Raw genomic sequence first — 21,216 nt, 5'->3', positions numbered from 1 at the left:
AAAAATTTCCAAAAACCAGCAATATGTATAAACTTTTGATAAATATAGTCCTCTATATAATGTACTATATTGTGTATTTTTAACTTTTCTAATACTAAGTTACATACTGTATATGTAAAACTAATACTTTGGATAGTTATGCAGTTAATGGAAGCAATCAGAGAAACATTAACTTTGGTTTGTATGTTATTAAATCTTGTTCCATCTGATTACACTATTCAGATTACTATGGTTTATATTAAACTTGATGGATGTAATCAGTCGCAAATTGTTTATATTGACATGGAGCTAGAGCGAGAGTCACTTTGTCTTGTAAATGAGTTGGCTTTTTTTAATGAATATATTTGTTCCTTTGATAATCAAGTAAGAAATCAGATTGTGCATGCAATTTATATAAAAACATGCTGCTGTCGCTGTGCTTTTTATGTCACCCACCACCTACCATGACAGGGGATGAATATACCCATTATAAAATTTTACTAGCAGATCAATAAACTTTATTTTAGCATATTTTTCTTTCAGATATGTAAGGTAGATGTGCATCAGCATGTTTTTGAATTGCTTAGATGAATACACTCACCAACTTTTTAAATTCATGTAACCATTACATATGTTTTTATTCTTAAAATATATAATTATATACAGTATTTATAACCTTGAAAGGTTACATTTTTAAATATTAAATATTTCATGCAAGAAGTCTACTTCTTACTATTTATCTAGGGAATGAGATAATTCAATGAAATTTACATGTACACAAGACAATTACTGTATCCGGCTTGTTTCACATGAAAAACATCTTGCTCTGTTGACAATGACTAAGGTGATATTCATTTGAAATATTTTAGAATTTATGCAGAAGTTACTGAGACATGAGAGAGGCAGTATGTCATCATGACCCAAATCAGAGTGAGAAGTGCAATGGCCTTGTTATTGTTACTGTTTTGACTTTGCTAAATTAGTGAAACAGTGGGAATTTCTCAAGTTTTTTTTTCTCCTTTTTCTTAAACAGCTTAAGTACCTACCTCACAGGGATGTTGTGAGGATGCATTAATTGTTTGTGCAAGATTTTAAAATATAAAAGAAAAATGAAAATTCAAACTATTCACTTGAACACATGCATATACCATCAAAAATAACTTCCACAGCAATTTTCTGTGTTAACCAACAACTGAATAAAGCCGTACAACAAAAATACAAAATTGATTTTTTCTTTAAAGCAAAAGAAATAGAAAATGCTGCATTTATTTATAATTTATGATGTATTCCATAATAGTTATTTAGCAACTGAAAGTTGTTATAAATCAGTCAGGGTTTAGTTTTACCAAATATCTTGCAATTCATTACACTTCATTGAATAAACATAGCAAGACTGCACTGAAGAAAACCTTTAATTATGTTGCTTAATGACAGATTGGCATTTCTTACATTTGTTGGAGCTAACATATTTTTGATATCCAAGTGTGAAATTGGAATTATCATGCTTTCCTGGATTTTACTTTTCCCCAGTATTTGTTGGGCAGACCTGTCAGAAGAATATGGGAACCATGACCTTGGAAGGATTTATTCTTTCTAGAATGGTGGACCCTTGTTAAATCCTCAGTGTCTCACAAATGCATAGCAGGAAATATCCAAAAGCTAATTGACAAATATATATTGGTGTATATTTAGAAAAAGGAATTTCCTGTCACCCTTTTTGAGAATAGAGTATATTATATTTATATCACCTCAAACATGCACTTTCTATTTAATAACATTTTTGAGATATTAATCAGTTTGTTATAGTGGTCCTCCGTGTGAAAATTTTCAGTAAGTAATATGTGACATTCAATAAGGAAAAATTTGGGTTTATTGCATTTACAGATTAAGCATGATACATGAATACATAAATGCAACTGCGCACAACCTAAAATCACATTGAGTGGAAAAGAAAATTTACAGAGTTCTTGTTGTCTTCAAAGTTTTTCTCTCGCACATTGTTGTCTTAGTTCATATGCAGCAGAATAAACAGTGGGCATGAAATCAGTAGTAACAGCAGTGGTGAAATCTGAATAACTTATAAAAATTAGTGAAATATTTCTCTATAATATTTTAAAATTATGATTTACTACTAAATCCCACTGAAATTCATTATAGTTTAAGATATTATTTGGAAAAAAAGCCTTTACAGTTTAATACTAAAACAGGATGCAATTTTTGAGTATTAAAATTGCATGCATTAAAAAAAAATCAGTAAAAAAGAACACTAGAGAGTTTAAGGGACAATTATGTTTAAAGCACCTCTGCAGAACTGGATATCATTAAGCCTTGGCATTCACATGGTATCTTCAGAAAAGTTGTTACATCCCCCTGCTACTGACTAAACATGAATCTTCAGTTATGCTGTTTTTCTGAAACAGTTTAACCACTCTCCCAGGGTGGTGAAAGTAGTTATTCGTTGCAGAGAAAAGGGTAGATTTGGATTGTTTCATTCAAGTAAGGATCAAAATCAAAGTTATCAATATGTTGATTAGGTTTAATTAAACTATCCTAACGTATGTTTTCTAGAATTTTTTCACAGTGTTACATTTCAACTGTGAGCATATTTGTGTCATGGCTCAGCTTAGATTTTCCTGAGCTGACTGAAATTACTTTGGGTGTAGAGTGGTGAAAGCCTTTATCGTTAGAGAACATTTTCTAGATGAACATAGGTGCACAGCCTGCTCTGTAAATTCTTATTTCAGGTATGTCCTATTACCATATTTTATCAAGTTGCTCAGCATGCTCTCTGCTATTAAACATGATGGTCTTTCAACTTTTCTCTCTTGGCTGAGCTATGCATGCTGGAAATTGTAAGACAGAGCATCTTTAGGACAAGAGAAGCTCTTGCAATCTGTCAAAATTATGTGACTATTCTATATACAAGCAAAAAACTAGGCTTACTAACTTCACTAATTTTATTGGTGACACACACAAACATTCTATTGAAATTTATGATCATTTTACTCCTGAAATATTTTGGCCTGGATTTTGGCCATACAGAATTGATCAAATGATAAACAACAGGAGAAACTGTCTTTTTCATACCGATTAGACTATGTTATGATCAAGAATGAATAAGGAATATAGTTATACAAAGCTTGTGTTTATTTTTATAAGGTAAGTGGTTTTGTCTGAGAAGTTTGATAGTTACCTGCACCATGCATAAAATACCAGCACCCTTAATACTTCATTTTTCCAAATAAAAGTCAGTATTCTCTTTAAGATCCTTTAAAGGATTCAGACATTCAAAATGCCTGTGTCCTAACTGGATAATCATTTCAGGTGAGAGAATATGTGATCAACTCCTGGAACCATATTAAGGACTGATAAAATTTACATTTGAAATTCTAGATTTTGTTTACTTTTAGTCTTTAAGAGCATATTGCCATCTTCAGTTAATATTTCCCTGTGGAGCTCTATTTAGTTAATTTAATAAAATTTAAACATTTCTTTATACCATTAAAATATTTTTATATGTCAAGATATTTTCTAAACTATAAATCAAGCATTAATTTAAATAAATGTATCACTGTTAGATAAACACAGGACTTGGTGTCCTGATTATCTGTCTGCATCAAAATAACATGGACACTTCAATGGTGATGTGCTACCATTGTTTTCAGTTGTTTTCCACTGTTTTCACAAACACTGGTGCTGGAATCGAGTGGTTTTCTTCTCTTATGCTTACTTAAGCATTTCTTGGGTTAAATAAACAAGTAATGGTTGCCAAGAAGAAGGGGCAAACTGATGCTTCTTTATTTCTAGAATGAGTGGAGAGAGCGAGAAATAAAATAGAGAAAAGACATTAGAAAAAACAGCAAAACACTTGCTGGATAGAAGAACTGTACAGTGATGGATTAGTATCCAATTCACCTATGCACTTTGGGTCTCTTAAAAATGGGACAGAGGTGATACTGTGACACCATTTAACTTTTCTGACATTGGCAGTGGCACCTTTTTAAACAAATAGCTTTACACAGGATAGCTTAAGACTGGGCTTTTTTGACTGTGGTCTGCAAAAAGCATGAGGATGAATGAGGAACTTTGGGAAGAGAATCAAGGTGAATTTTTGCACCTATTTTCCAGTATCCATCAACCTGGAAATTCCCATCAGGAAAATGTATTCCAAATAGTTTAAGCTATACTTAAAATCCTTTAATTTTCTGTCTGATTGAAGATAAGGTTGTGGGAAAGATGGGACAATATCAACTGAAGATGGATATTGTCTTTAATATAGCTCAACAAGGGCTAGCTTTATAGATGTATTTTACAATGCACTTTAGCTTTCTGCCTAAAATGAATGCATGCAGTATTGCAGTAATTCAAGTGAAGACAATCCATAGCCTTTTTGTGTAAGCAGACAAGTTTACTGTGCAATTTTGAGTTTTTCTAAAGCATATTTTTTTTCTCTCATATTTTCTTGTTAGTTCTGTATAGTATTCACTCTTATCACTGCAAAGCTATAGTATTTTAGCTGTACAATTAAGTTAAAAATCCCATATTGTGAGTGAGAGAACGATACAGAAAAGATGTTTCTCGGCCACTTTTTTGTATCTCTTACAAACTTTAGTAAAATGATCTAAATCCCATTCTCAAGTTTAAAAGTGAAAATTTATATCTTTGCCTTGTCACATAGGAGTGAAAACTCTTGTTGCAACATGGAATAAAGCAGGGTTATAAATTTATCTTTAAATTATATAGTTATACAAATGTGGTCTTAGCCATGCTACAGGCTTTTCTCGCTAGTCACAGAATGGCTGAGATGGAAACAAGACCAAGCCTTTGGTTAAAAAGTTATGTACAGCATAGAACGCAGTGGACTCTGCTTTCAGACCAAACTATTATGCAACTGTAATATTTTCTTCTTTATAATTACCCAGTTATTTGGAAAACAGTGCAGCTAATTACCATCTTATTTTCTCTGCTATAGTATATTATGATTTATTAGTGTAATAAATTTCATGCTGTGGATTTTGGTGTCAAAAATTACTTGGCACGATTACTGCATTAAATAATACGGGAAAATACCTACTGCAGAGTGATCTGGCCCTAAGTGACAGTATGTTTTGAAGAGATGATGTTCGTCTCTTGTCTGCAATTCAGAATGTCAACATCACTCATGGCTGGAGGGTTTGTTTTGGTTTAATTAGGTTTTTTGTTTGTTTGTTTGTTGTTTTTTGTTGTTTTTCATGGATGTATCTGAGTATACACACAAAGGTAGGGAAGGAAGCAAATTTGTAGATGTACAGAGTGCTGAATTTTCTATTTGAGCATATTTAATTAGCTTTCAGAACTGGTGGGTGGGCAGCAATTTTGTTCACATCATTTAAAGAAACAAATTTTTGTCCTGAAGTAAAAAAATCAGCCTAAGTGACATAATTGTTATTATGTATAGCTGTATCTCTATAAATGTAGATTAAAGATGGAAAATAATTAGGTAACACTTTTTAACATTTCTGGAAGGCGTAAAAGCTTTGGGTTTAGGACTTTGTTCTTTGAAGCTGTTTGCATTCATTACAGATGTGGTACTTCAGTATTATTTTTACTTATTTCCCAAATTAAGTTGACATTATCTAACAGATGTAGCTAGCATAAATATCTGGAAAGTCAGCATCACAAATCAGCAGTCAATTCCAAAATGATCTAGTCAATTCAGATATCAGTAGTCTGTATTCTAATCTATCTGAACTTTATCATTACTTGGTTCTTGGTGATCACTCAGTTGTTACACATACATACTCAAGGCAGCCCTAAAGCTTCATGCCCTTAGGTAGCAAAGATGCTATCTAAGATTGGCACTTCTGTAGTCTTAATAAATCAGCCATTAAATAATTTGGCATTGACCAAAATCTGTTCATAAGTAGCCTTCCAGCAAATTGTGTGATACTAGTTCTACCACTATTATCACTGTGTGCCCTCTATAGCTTATCACCTTCCAAGAAACAGGACTGTGAAATTCTATTTTGAGGAGAAATAATTTGAAATACCTTTTATTCTTTTGGAATTATATTTTCTTCTGTGTGGCTGAGTTTATGATACTGGTTTAACAAAGTCAATAGAGCATGTCACAAATAGACATTATAGCTACAGGGATAGAGGACTGTGTACAAGAGTTTAATTTTCTGAACTATGAAGTAGACATTTACTGAAGTATGACATATATAATGTCTGTATGTCTTTTTAGTGTGAAAAATTACAAGATTAAGAAATGTCTAACTTCTCTGAATTTATGTATTCTATAGTTAGCATAGAAAATCTTTCATATATGTTTTGTCTACTGGAAGATAACACGTATAAATCAATTACAAAAGTATTTTCTAGTTAAGCCATTATAAAATACTAAACAACATTTTAAAATACTTTTTGAAAATCAGTCTAGGATGTAGGTTTTTCAGTGTTCTGATTTTTCTCATTTCAAAACTTGATGTAAGCATTTGCTTATTTTGTGATTCCTAATACTGATAAAGGCTGTCTCTCTTGGCTCACTGGTGCTATCTTCCCCCAAAATCCTACTGAGTGTGCATGATCTGAACAGTGTTCGGTAAATAATTATGATACAGACTCTTTAATGGATTTATTAATTCCTTTTATAATGTTACAATTTTCTGTTTAAAGTTATGTGACAGACACAGATTTCTTTGTCAGTTTTGCTCTGCTGCATTTATTAATATTGAGATATGCCATCATTATCAGAAATAATTTGGATTTATGCATAATTTATTTAGACCAAGATACTTTTTCTATATCTCAGTTGTTCCAATTAGTCAATAATGCCATGATGTTACTCTATTTTGTTTTTCTTTGGGTCATGGTAGCATTGCAGATGCAGTGTAAGATACACATTATTTTTTCTTTTGTTTTTTGAAAAAATTTGCTTATTTTGCATATACTGAATTGTATGAGAGTCTTTTGCCCCAGTCTCATAATAGTTGAAATTAATTTATTTTATTCATTTATTTTATTTTTAAACTGATAATTTCCACTGGTACCTACTTGCTAAGAAAAGATGCTTAGCAAGGAGGTACCAGTGGAAGTTATCAGGTTAAAAATTAACAGCAGAACTGCTGGAATTTCTGAATCATCTTAGTCCCTTATTTCTGTGCAAGTTAGCAGGTCTTTAGTAAAGAGAGCTGGGAAACTTTACAAATAAGCTGCTTTTAGGTTCAATGTGTATCTGTATCTCAGTTTGAGGAGAGTTCCTGTCTAAATTACCTAAGCCAGAACAAAACAAAAACATTGTTCAGCATTGTTCTTTTTAGAAAGAGAAAGGGGTGTTCATTTTCCTACTTGACCAAGTGTATTTGATGTCTTGGAGGGCTCCAAAGGCATGAGGGTGTGAGGAACACAAAGGACTGACTGCAGTATCAAAATACTTTGTCAGAGTTTTTAAAGTATACAGAAAAAAAATCACCCAAAAAAAAACAACCAACCAAACAAACAAACAAAAAACCCCACAACATAAAAAAAAAAAAAAACCCACAGCAAAGTTACACTTATGAATACTCTGGATTTACTCTTTTAAACTAATTGCTACAGCTTTTGTCTGTATTTTTCTTCTTCTCTTCCCCTGCTCCCACCATATGTAGATTGGAAAATAATATACTCATCGGAGTGTAGCAGAACTGTCTGAGGTATTAAGAGATATCCTATAATTTGGGCCTATACATACAGGAAAGAGACATTTTCTTATGGAGAAACCTTTTGCATTTCAATCAAATTATGAAGGGAACTTAAATATAATTAAGTTCAGGCTGGTTGATGCCTGTTGATAGATAGTTTTCAAAATCAAAGTCTGCAATTTTCTATTGCTACTCCTAGAATCTAAAATGCACTGAAATGTTTTCTAATTAATGTCATTGTTAGGAATAGCTTCATTTTTGCTGGCTTTATTTAATTTTATGTATAGACCAAGCAGAATCGTTTTATCACAGGAGAAAAACTGTGAAAGCAGCATTTCTCGAGTAAGGTATGTTTTAGCAGAGAAGTGTTGTGAAGGCATAAAGCACTCTCTGTCCAAGAACAGTGCTGAAAATAGTAATGTATATTTTCAAAGTCACCTTTTTTATATAAGTGACTGATGAAATCAGATACAAGCATTAAACTATATGTTCTTTTTGTACTGATAACTTGTTTGTGATTGACTAAGACCATCCAACCTCATAGTGGAAATTCCATGTAATCAGTATAATTTTTGTCTTTCTACTTATATGCACACTAACAGGTAAGAGATGCTAGCAACACTGAAGGCAGAATAAATTTCTCTGAATGTTAGCTGACCTCACCACTCACAGTTGGCATAGGAGCAGGAGAATAAAAGCTTTTTTATAAATATGTACTTTAAACCGGATATTGACCTCTGATAGCATTTTACCATACTTTTGTGTGTCTAATTCTTTATTTGATATATTGATGGTGAACATGGGCTAGCAGATACCATGTAATTCACAAGTTTTTTGGACCCTCTCAGATATCACTGCCTTTTTCCAGAATATGTTTGTTGTCTACTCCTTTTTTTTCATGTGTGTAGCACACCACATTTATTCTGCAGAGGTCACTGACTTTTTTACACTCATATATATCTGCTTGCAAGGAATACTTTCTCAAGTGTTATTTCACTTTGGGAGTAGGCACATTTGTTTGTTTTCCTTGAACCTCTCATCTGGGGGCTGCCAGGAGCAGTGTTGAGGTATAACAATGCAGATGGGAGTGTTTTGCAGCTTTACTCCTCCCATGTTTGTGTGAAGTCGTCATGAGAAGGGACCAAAAAATGAAGCAGTTGTCAAGATGTGATGCAAGAAAGTTGGAGGCTTTCTGGGTTTAAACTCTTGAACAGCAAAAGTGATGTTGGGATTATTCCCTCTGCAAAAAGAGGAAAGGAAATGATAGACTGAGATTGGTGAAAGGTGCTTTAACAACAAATTTTCCACTGTTAAATGGGAATTGGCAGCATTCTCCAAGACTAGTTAGCTCTGATGCCACTGCTGTGTTAGCTGTAGGCAGTAATGATCACAAGTATTTCTGTGGGGAAGGTATATTAATTTCTTGGCAAAACCTGTATTATTCCAGTACTTTTTTGTTGAGTTTTTGTTGACATTTTGTTTGGTTGGTTTGTTTTGGTTTTGCTTATTTGCCTTCTCTTTAAGGGTCAGATCATTATTTTTTTCTTACAGTTTTTTTGCACCTGGTGTGGCATGGTATCTATCAATAAAATTAGTTTAAGTGGAGTCATGTGTATAGTAGGATTGTGTCCCTTAATTGAAGTTATGTAATGATGGGGAGGAAAATTCAATTTACTATTTGAGACATGGCAATGCTTGATAACAAGCATTGCATAAAATTTTGAATCTTACACAAAAGAAGTTGTCCTTTCAGAGATGAAAAATAATTTGCACATCATTATATCACTGACAATCAAGGAAAAAAAATCACTAAAATTGTATTCTACAGAAATAGCAATATAGGAAATGGCCAGTTACCCCAGCATTTCCCAATCACTTAACAGTTTATTTGTATTTTATATGTATGTTGTACTATATATATTTTTAAAATACTAATTTAAGTATTTTTAAGTAACTGTAATGCATTCTGCCATTTCATTGGAGTCATCTTATCCAAACCCGTTCTTAAATGGTTATCCATATCTTTAGTTTCCACTTTCCTATTAATTTTTAATCCTTATAAAATCTTAACCTGTCATGATTCTGATAAGCCATTTTGGCATTATCAATTACATATATTTGTACTGAGTTAATATTATTTTAGTAGTAGTTGCTCCCAGCTCCTGTGATGTCCTTTCTTAAGGTTTTTCTTCTCACTACAATGCTAGGACATGATTCACTTTCAGCTTTGCATTTCTAGTAAAATGCTTGTCCAGAATATAAGGAAGGACTCTGCCTGTTTTATTGTATAATATAAGGGAATTCCAGGGAACACTGGGGCAAGCTAAGAATGCTTCTCTTTGCTGATTAAAGTTGTCAGTTCTGCACCTGCCTCCCCTCCATTCCTTGGTGCACAATGGCAGCTTCTGCTGTGCGTTCTATTGTGATACTTTCATGCAGGAAAGACAGAATGGAAGAACCACCTGTGACCTGTTGAGAACCCCAATAAAGACAAAGATACCTAATCCTTTATTACTAAAGGAGTATCAAATTTTCAACTCTTTTTAAAAAATAGTATTCAGAAACTAATTTATTTTGACTGTGACTTTTTTTTTGTCTTTAAATAATGTACCAAAATATAAGGGCATATTCTGGTAGGTGTCTATTTTTATAAATCTATTCTTTTGTTTATTTATTTACTGATTTCTCCGATTGTAGTGTTTTACAGTTTGACTGACAATATAAACAGAAGAGCTATACAAATAATCATCCAGCTATGAGAAATATTTAAAGTTTCCTGGAAGGGCAGTGTGAATATATGGTTGCACATATCCCATTTTTCTTCATAACAATGCTTGATAGGTGCCTGATTTTGCCACTATAAAAAATTGTTATAACCGTAAAATGATTACACAACCAATTTCTTCTTGACTTTTTTGTAGTTTTAGAGTGAAAAAACACGGATTTTGTGTTATCTAAATACATGCATGTGCATATATGTGTGTATGTATTTATTGGCCTAAATTTGGGTTGAAAAGAATAGGCTAATCTCATACAACTATAGAAAGTAATTGTATTTTGTATGTTGCTTCACATATTCACGTGACCTCTTTTTGAGTGGGAACGTTTGCACACTTAGCATGCTCTTTTCATTACTGTGAGTAGAAATATTCTGTCCTCCGAGTCAAAATTAAAAATCCACATATAGTTAAAATATTCCTTCTGTGGGTCTGAAGTTCATTGCTGCATGTAAAAGTGTCTCAGTGTAGTCGTGAGGAATTAAAATATATATATTGCTGCATGCAGGTCTCAGTGGCCTGTTCAAATTCTCCCATTTTCTAATCAAATGGGACAGCTTTTTCTTTAGGTTTACTGGAGTAAATTCTTATTTTTGCAGGGCCTGTGATTCATGAAATGTATTTTTTTAAAGCAACTTATTTTAAATAATAAAAATTATAGCAGTGATATGTTAATTAGAGAGGTTTCAGTGTTAGCAGATGTACAGAGATAGTCATTTAGTGAGAAAAGTGTAAGCACAGCAATTAAATTTGCATAAGAAATGCAACAGAATAACACAAGTCTACTGATAACTTTATGGGCTTTATATGTGATATGCATACATCTTCTAGAGTGTGTATATGCATATTTTAAGACTCTAAAGAAAATTGAAGAACCAGATGACTCAGCTCGGTAACTGAAGAGAGAAATATGTCCTGAATTAAAATGAGACACCTTGCTGAGGTAGTGTGTGCTTATATTTGTTTTCTTTTGCATAATGAATAGCTAAATAATGAGATTGTTTTCTTCAGGACCTTTGATCAATTGTCTTTCACATAAATGGCTCCAAATCTAAATAACAGAATTTTTGAACTTTTACCAACAAATACTTGTACACTTCTTTGTGGTTGACAATAATTAAAGTTTATATTTTTGAGATGACAGACATCAAATGCAAAGGATCTTGGTCCCACTATAGGAATCCATAAACAAATTTACGCTTGTAAATTAAAATAATAATTGTTATCTTAAATAATTGTTATCTCAAACTATCTGTTTTTTAATGGGCATGCAGGTGATTTAGTATTTGAAGGTTAGTGAAAAGGAGCAGTCAGAGGTCTCTCTGCTCCAAAGAACGCTTTAGGTATTACATTTTTATCTGTGATTCATTAACAAATCAAATGGGAAATACAGAGTATTTATGTAAACAGCCACTTTTTTTTTAACCTTTTATGGCATTATGTTTTCAAATGCCATCAATCAACTCTTAGAACCAAAACATTCTGAGATGTCTGTACATTTGGTGTATGCATGTGCTTCCAGAATAGGATGTCTATTTCATATTTTTCCATATTAAAAAAAAAGTCCTGAATTCATGAAGTGGTGTGTTGCTGAGTTTCCTTTTAAACTTAAGAATACATTAAAGACCATTCAAGTCAGAAAATTCCAAATGATACGTGCTAGATTAAAGAACAAATTTTTAGTATAGTTGGAAGTATAGAGTTGGCATATTTGCTATATGTTGCTTTTTATTTAAGGAATTCTGTCTATTATGTGAGTCATTATTTTACTTGATACCTTGAAATTATTTATTATTTTAGACTTGGCATGCATGAAATTTCTTAATGAAGGACAGATTTTAAGAGGTGTGGTGATATGAAATTAAAGGGCAAGCACTAAAATCTCAGTAACACCATAATCTCAGCATACTCTTGCATTTCCTCTCTGTATTTCTTTGGAGAGTAGAAGAAAAGCTTGCACACTCTTACAGGATTAATTTCAGTACCCACCATTTCAAACACACAAGGAACATGAGTGATCTGTGTCAGAAACCTCAGATATTTCCGCCTTTGTCCTGGGAAGTTACTTTTGATATTTTTGTTTCTGGGTTGTGACCTGGAAATGCACTGTTGTAATTTTGTCTGGTGTTAAGAAACTAAAGGAAGCATTCTGTTGTATATCTGTACTAGCAAACAGTTCGTGAAGATACAACTTTTGTGATGACTGAAACTAGGACTGTGGAAACCACTCATGTGCCTTCTACATACCTGGCAGAGATCCTTCACCTTCTGCAAGCCTTGTTTGAAGTGGAAGAGCGCCTTAATTCCCCTGTTCTGCAGGCTAAGGACTGTGAGGACCTCTTCAAACAAGAAGAGTGCCTCAAGGTAAGATGGGAAGATTTTCTTAGTAATGATTAGGTTGCATCATTTTGGGTCTTCTCTGTGTGGCAGCCTGTGCTCATTCTGAGACATCTGTTGTAGAAGTTCTAAGCCTATCTCTGTGATGTGGATGTTGCATATATGGATGTTTGTATTTGGGGGCACACTGGGAGAAAATAGGAAAAATTCTGAAGTGTTCATTTATTTTCACCTGTTTAACCTGTATTTGGAGGACAAGAGTGTTACAGTATCTGCATATTAAGTCCTTGAATGTGAGAGAAAGGATGGAGAGGCACAGTATATTTGAAGATAGAATTTGTGGTGAAAGGTTTGTTTGCATGTGGCTAATGGAAAAAAAATTCTTCACTGAAATGTTTTTTAAGCACAGGAACAGGCTGCCCAGGGAAGTGGTTGAGTTACCATCCCTAGAGGTATTTAGGAGATACGTAGATGTAGCACTTGGGGACATGGTTCAGTGATGGCCTTGGAAGTGCTGGGTTAATGGCTGAGCTCGATTTAGATCTTTTCCTATCTAAATCACAGAATATTCTGAGTTGAAAGGAATCCACAAGGGTCATGTCTAACTCTGAAGCGAATGGCCCATGCAGGAACTGAACCCACAATCTTTATTAGCACCATGCTCTGATCAACAGAGCTCCTCTCCTAGTGGTGAAGTGATTTTGTGATTCTGTGATTGGTAAGTATAAGTAATTACTCAGTAACCCTGTCAAGACCCAATCTTTGCTGTTTTATTTTAGTGTATGACTTCTAAAATTATTCCTATTGGCACAGGAACAAAACCAAGTAAAATTTAACTGTTGCATACCATGTTAGACCACAAAACCTTGAGGTCTTCTTGGGTCTGTACTCCATACAGTTATTTCCATTTAGTTAGCAAAGCAGAGAATATTATCCAATAAGTAGATAATGTAGTTAAGAAAAAGCAAATTCAGTATTGTTAGCATGACTTTAAATATAACTATGTAGTTTCTTCAAGGCTTGAAATATTACTGCCTGGTTTGCTCAATGCTTGCAACACTGAAATCCTTTGAAATTGGTGGAATTTTTCCAACACAGAATTGACATAAGAAGAGAATAAGATTAAAGTTGTAAGCCTAAGTAGATGAATGAGTTATCAGCTTTTGCAGAATAATGTTTGTGTGAGGAAAGCCTTGTAAAAAATTGTGCTCAAGTGGTGTATGTAATTATAGCAATTCCAAATTGTCATCCAGCATGAAGAGAAGACTGTTTCCATTTTTCTGTGATTATTTAGGAACAGGAATTTAAAAAAAAAAAAAAAAAAGTAAATATTAGCCTAAAGAGGCTGGAATTTGCCTACAGTCAGCTATGAGAAAGAAACTTAGAGGGAGAATCCGGGCAGTGGCTCTGGCTATATGCTTTGAATTTTCCTCTGTGTGAGCTCATTTATCTCTTTCCACATCAGAGGATATGTAACTAAACCACATCCATATGCTGCTGTTAGCTTGTGTAAAATCACATCTGTTTATGATTCTTATACATTCATAGACACACTTTAGGCATTTGTGTGCACACACATGTGCACACACGCAAATATTCTTATCAGCTTGTGAAAATTAGGATGTTTTCAGTTTCCTAGCAAGGCAATAGAGTTGGGTAGTGAAGCATAACAATGGAGAGTTGGATCAAAGGAAGGACGGAACTGGTAATAGGATGTCAATCAGTAGATGTCAAATACCAGTGGGCTGTTTCTATTACCACTTCTGATTTAGTACCAGTAAATTAAAGTCAGTCTGAGTATTGAAGCACAAAACATGCCAATCTAATTGTCATTCTTCATTTTAAACAATCTCTTCTGCACAAAAAGCAAACAAACAACAAAAAAAACCCCAACAAAAAGCAAATCATATACTATGTAAATCATGGCTAATGAGTGCCTTCTTGATCCTTGTTGATGAACTTCTGTTCACGAAAAGATTGGATGGAGAAACAGAGGATGGAAAAACCTCTGGAAGTTTACTGGGAAATTACTTCCTTTTAGCTCTTCTTAATGCTTTAGGTTAGAGCTAGGATCGTCTGATTTATATCCTTAAGTAATCTGTTGTTCACCCACATACATTTGGTATTATTGGAGGTGACACTAACTTTAATAATATTGATTACTGAGGTTACAAGTAAGTACTACCATAGGTTTAATTTAACTGAACTATTAAATTGTTATGAGATGCATTTGCGGGCAGAGTTCCATCTTCCTCCAAAATAAATCTCTTTAGAAGAGGCAAATGGGTCTTGCACATTCGTGGGCTTTTGGAAGGGTGTAGGTTTGATCTGAGCCTGCTTAATGAATATTTATTTCCAAGGAAAAGCATCCATCATTGTCATTATCCTGCAGTAAAAATAGAAAAGTAGTGCATAAATTGTTCAGCAGCTGGTTGGGAAAGGTTTGAAATTAAATTGTCGTTGATTTTTTTTTCTCTGACAGATTTGCATGGATCAAATTACAGAACTGTCATGAATAGCTCTGTGTTTTAAAACTGAGCTTTTGAATCTTTTTTTCACTCCCATTCAGAAAGAATCCATTTTAATTAATCAGTGAAAGGAAAAATAAGTTTATTTACAAGAATCAATGGTAACAGCTTTGAACATTTCCTCCAGAGTAAATATGTTTAGTAAGACTTAAACATGATTGCTCATTACCAAATAGGCTAAATATTGAATACAAATAAAAAATTGCTAATATCAATTGTCATACCACTGACTTTTTATATCAAAGTCACGTGAAATAGTAAAATATGAGGTTTTGCAGCAAAAAATCTGATAGTTTTTAAAATTTACTAAACTGTAATACTCTAATGAGCACATTTAGTGTATCTGCTGAAACCAGCTCATAGGAATGTTTTTCTCTTCATTTTAAGCTTTAGGGAGTGGAAAAGTCAGGTAGAGAAACCAAGTCTTGTTACTTTATCTCAAAAAGTGAACACTGCAATGTTTTCATCATCCCATTACAAGCTTTTTCAAGTATTATGGCATACAGTACCTCAGTAATTTTCTTTATCACTGTGCTGACAGTACTTTAAATGTTACAGTTCTGTCAAAGATGAAACTCAAGTGGATTGTACGGAAAATTGTGGTTCATAGATTGATGCATTAGCAAATTTGACCTGATATACTCTCAATACAGTGTGTGTGTTGTTATAAGCACAGACATTATTTCAGTCTGCTACTGATGAGGTTCATATTGATGGAGTTCACAATCTTTGAGCTACCTGTGTAGAACTGACTGTGATTACAACGGGTTCAATTGCATAAAAATGTGTAGGGTTAAAATGCTTTCAGATTTTAGCAAATTATCCTTCCTTGCAACTGATGTTTCAAATGTTTCCTAAAAGTTAAATCACTGTAAAAATTTGCATATGTTCTACTTAGTATGGTTATGTTGTTCATACTAAGACAAAGTTTTCCTTTGTAATGGTTATCTCATGCAAGCTACTTGACTTTTTCCAGCTCCACATTATTTAGTGGGAAATGTATACACTGTAATAAATATACTGATTAACCAGAGAATAAAACTAACCCATATTTATCTTTGCTAACTCACAGGAGAAGTGTATAAAAATGAAACAGTATCCCTGGAATTTAAGAAGTCTAATTTATAACCATATGTGTAAAAGTTGTTAGTAGGATTTTTAAGGATCACTGTCGTAGACATGGCATAGTTATGCCTGTTCATTACTTAATTCTATTAACTTTGAATTGAAAACTTATTTCCTGAGGTTACTTGCATTATATAATTTTATGAGGGATCTGCAGTAGGTTCTGTAGATTTTAGTGCCTCTTTTTATTATTATTTTTTAAATATTTTTAATTTTGGCAGGAACATCTTATTGTAGAATATGATTATACACTTAGCTGTCGTATTTTTAATGATGTCATAGTTTTAATATGGAAAGCCATCTGGCTCTGAGGAAGAGATTTCTTATATATCTAAGATAAATTATAACATGCATAATCTCTTTAACAATTCTGCTTTTAGTTCATCATCTTCTATATTTCCCATATGGATTTTATTTAGTTCATTAAAAATTGTGTTAGTTTCCCTGTTGTTTTTTAAATGTAGATATTTTAATGCTCTGATTCATCGTTTCTTTGGTTTTTTTTTCCTTTGGTAATCCTTCATCTACTGACAGAGGAGGTTTTTTACACTGTTTTCTACGGTGTTGTATTTCAGAATATAGGAATTCATTGGACACGTAACATATCCAGGATTCTGGCAGCAAGAATCCCCTTTCAAAATGGCTTAGGAAGTCAGTCATACCCATACTAGATATTGTAACTCGTAATTCCATACAGATTTTTAAACTGTAATTAATTTGTGGAATTTTTCCAGACATCCATGATTACTAACAACGGTGCTGTTACTGAGTTTCATGTTAGTACAAAAAGCATGAAATATTGTAACGAATCTGCTATACATATAATTATAAATCATAATTCTACAAACTTTTGGAATATAAAAAAATGTATTTTAATTTTACACATTGGAATATATATTTGATGTGCTCTAAGTGATTCTTATCAAGAATAATCACGTAATGTGAAATTCAGAGTGATTTTCTACTGCAGCTCAAGAAAAAACAATTAACCATAACTTAGAACTGAGTGTGCTCACATGTACTCTACAAATAGATTTGTCAGTAACACTGTGCTTGGTGACAGATTTGTACACAAATAGCCAAGGAACTGAATTTTTACAGGAAGTTGTCTTTCTCTGGCAGATAAAGACAAATTCCAGGTAGTGAAAATGAACTGGGGCTTGAGTCTCTAGCACCCGGATTTTTCTTTGCAGAGCAGTGAGATGGATCAGTCCCTAAAGGCTACTGTCACTTCAGCTGCTAATGATTTTCTGTTATCCTTTTTTGCTAAAAAATTAGCTTTCTTTCCTTCTGTTAACCATGTTACAAAATCTCCCAGGGCATTGTTGATAACTGCTTGCAGATCGTTCTCTTCAACATGAAAGATAGATGGGGAATATGTTTGAGATACATGAGTATATTTGTACACATATATATATATACATGATTTCTCTTTCATTTCTTTTCCTCATGGATATTCTTTATGGTGCATCAGCTGTATCATCTTGTTCTTTCTGTAGAAGCTCTGCCTTAAACAAAAGCAAAATTCTGACTTAGAAATTCGATACCTTTTTCATAGCCCACTAATTTAAAACATGAAGAGATATATCACTTACCAATTCTGAAGTGCTTAGATACATTTCATCTGTTTTTAATATCTAGAAAATTGATATACTTGTTTGAAAAAGCCTAAAATGTAAATATACATAGGCACATATATTAATGTTCATTTGGTTGCTTAAACGTGTTCAACACAAGAAGTGCCTTCTTGTGTGGCTCAGATGAGCTGATAGTCAGACCTACTTGAAAAGAGGGCCACTTCACTCGGGTGCTTAAGTATGTCCTGGCAGTTTATAACATTTCAATTACATTTTCTCCTGTTTTTTAAATGTGCAATTTTTTAGTAAGGGATGAGGTTTTGTGAAGATGCTGCCTCCTTTATATTAATGGGATATATTCTTGGAATATTTAGAGTCATTTTATGTTTTTATCATCTGATATTTCTTATATTCCGATTAGTAACATTGAATATCTGAATTATCCATACCCTGAATGTGTAGAACAAAGGTGTAAGTAGACCTGAGTAAGAAACACAGAGTGTGAGACATTTTTCTGGGAAAGTCAAATGAGGTTTGTGGAATAACGATACAGACCAAGCCAGCTTTCCCTCAACATGATAGATTGCTGGCAAGGAGGAAACATGTTCCTTATTGTGACTCATCCCAGAGACAAGATATCTACCATTCCCTTTTGATTTATAAATATTAATTTAGTCTGATAAATGTACGTCATGTTTCTCAAGACCTAAAAATTCAAATTATTATTCATATGGGGGTTGTTATGGAATGTACTCCCCCCCACCCCCACCAAACAGCATATTATAGTGCTAGAGCTCTAGGAACCCAGGGAACCCAAAGGATTTTTTCTTTGGTTTTGCAGGGTGGTTTTGTAAGCAATTATTTCAATGCATTGCCTTCACATTTGTGTAAGGACTTCAAGTCTTATATTTTACAAAATAGCAAATACAGTGTATTTGTTAAATAATTAAAATACAGTAATTACAGTAAATTCAGTAATTACAGTAAATACAGTAAATAGAGTAATTCATTAAAAAATTAAAATAAATTTTGGCAGGTCAGGAAATGTACTGACATATTGACATGCAGAACCTTTGAGTCAAGAGCACTTTGTTTCCCCTCCAACCATCAACTTCCTCAGATCTATTTCATTCAGTCTTCATAGACAGGGTGGACATTCAATTATTATACCAGGTTATTGTAAAATAACTCCTATTATCAATGTTATGATTTAATTAGCATTTTGTACCAATTTCTCTTTTTTATGAACAATTACTTGTTATTTATAAAAACAATGTTTTGGGCTTATTTTTTTTTAAATCTTGATATTACAGAGCATTAAGGATAGCCTGGGGAGACTGCAAGGTCACATAGAAATTATTAACAACAAGAAGACACCGGCTTTGAAAAATGTTACACCAAAGGAAGCAGCAAATATACAGGAAAAGCTGACTCAACTTAATTTTGAATGGGAGAAAGTTAACAAGATGTACAGGGACCGACAGGCGTAAGTGACTTTTAAAACTTACTTTTTCTGATGTCTTTCTTCAGTATTTGGCCTATTGTTGATGATTGGTTTTTTGCTTCTTTTTGTCACAAAGAATACTTTCTTCTAACTAAGCATAGAACATCTATATAAGATTGTAATTTAATTTGTGAGCATTCTTGTAAAACTAAAAATATTAAAATACTTTGACCAGCTATCACTTGGATTGACCCATTGAACTGATAATGATACATAAATTGCTATGATTGATGGGCTATACCTTTTTTCCAGCATGTGTACTTAAGAGTTAGCAAATAACTTTGCCTTAGATTGAAAAGTCATAGTTTCAAGCAATTAGTGAATTACTAGAGAAAAGTCCTTGACAATTCTTCTGAGAAAGAACAACATTAATCTGATAATGAAAATCATTTTGCATATATCAATAGTTCAGTTGAAACTTTATTCATAGGAATTCCAGAAAATTTGCTCTTCAGTCAATGCTGAAAACTTGACATTAAAAGTTTTGTTTGATATGCCACCTCAGAAGGCAATAGATTGATATTTGATAGAATATCACTTTTTCCACTACATATATGTTTTGAAATATTGAAATATTTATCTAAGAAAATGGTAAAAACTTTTTCATTGTTACACAAAATATTAGCTTTATGTGAAAATTATTACATTAATGATAGAATGAGACATTCTAAATGTGTAAGCAGTTACTGGAAGAAAAAAAAAAATGCTTCATGTGGGTTTAGCCTCTACTGACTTGGCTCTACAATCCAGTCCTTGGTAACTTCTATGTTTTCTTTGTTTAGAAATATTAGTAAACAGCTGTCACTTTGCAAATTCTTAGAGACATTATTTCCACTCTCAACTTAGTCACTAGCTTTGATTTTAGATTGCTGGAGAGAGAAGATATTAAAGCTTAAGAAAATAATAATCAGAGAGATAGTAAAAAAACTAAGTCCGTAATCTGTGTGTCATCTCTGCTTTGTCTCAACATTTAAAGTGTAAGAAACTGAGATAGGTTTATAATCTGGCAAAGTTTACAAATTATCCTTCTTTGCCTTTTGTTTTGTTAGTTTTGTTTTTTCAAATAGCAAGTCCTGTTCTGGTGTGGTAAGAAAATTCCTTCTAAGTCATGATGCCATGAGCAAAAATGAAGGATAAGTGAGAAAAAAGGTGGAAGAAAATCTGCTCTCAGATACTAAGACCAAGAGATGTTTGGTGTCAAGCTTTTCCCAGACTGGCTTTGCCCAAAGTCTTACTGGTTTAGTACAACAAGCTCTGAGAAAATTTTGGAATCTCCTTTCTCTAGATGGCTTTGCCCATCCTGTTACTCTTTTAGTAGACCAAGATTTGAGAAACCTTTGGAATCTCCTCATATGCATTTTCTGCCACTGATGCATAGCAAGGACAGCAATTTAGTTAGTTGAAAGCTTGGACTATGATCACTGACAATCAATTATTTGTTATTTAGGCTGTAGTGATATTTAGCCAGCAGCAGAAGTCTTGTGAGGTAAAGTGAATTAGTGTTTGTCAAGTATTTTATAAAGGCAGTAGAGAACTGTAAAGTATGATTATGGTCCAGCTGGCCTTTGCCTGGGGCACTTACACTCTTTTGGTATGATGGACAGCAACTCAAGGTGATGATAATTGTGCCTACTGATTCACACACCTTTCTTTTGCTTTTTAATATTTTGTGTTTCGTGTCAGCCTTAAAGAGGTTTTGTTTGAGCTCTAGATAGTCCCTATAGCTTC

At 33.2% G+C, this 21,216-nt stretch overlaps 1 protein-coding gene across 8 annotated transcripts in view; it reads left to right on the top strand.

Moving 5' to 3' along the window:
- DMD (dystrophin) overlaps positions 1 to 21,216 on the top strand; it is a 1,147,932-nt gene that overhangs the window by 564,113 nt on the left and 562,603 nt on the right. For all 8 annotated transcript variants that reach the window (XM_041399749.1, XM_041399747.1, XM_041399750.1 and 5 more), the window contains 2 exons: positions 12,587 to 12,781; positions 19,298 to 19,470. In XM_041399749.1, the coding sequence (XP_041255683.1) occupies positions 12,587 to 12,781; positions 19,298 to 19,470 (368 nt within the window). The remainder of the gene's footprint in view (positions 1 to 12,586; positions 12,782 to 19,297; positions 19,471 to 21,216) is intronic.

Source organism: Onychostruthus taczanowskii, unplaced genomic scaffold, assembly GCF_017590055.1.
Source record: "Onychostruthus taczanowskii isolate IOZ18803 unplaced genomic scaffold, ASM1759005v1 scaffold17, whole genome shotgun sequence".
NCBI lineage: Eukaryota > Metazoa > Chordata > Aves > Passeriformes > Passeridae > Onychostruthus > Onychostruthus taczanowskii.
This window is presented reverse-complemented; position numbering and strand designations above follow the sequence as displayed.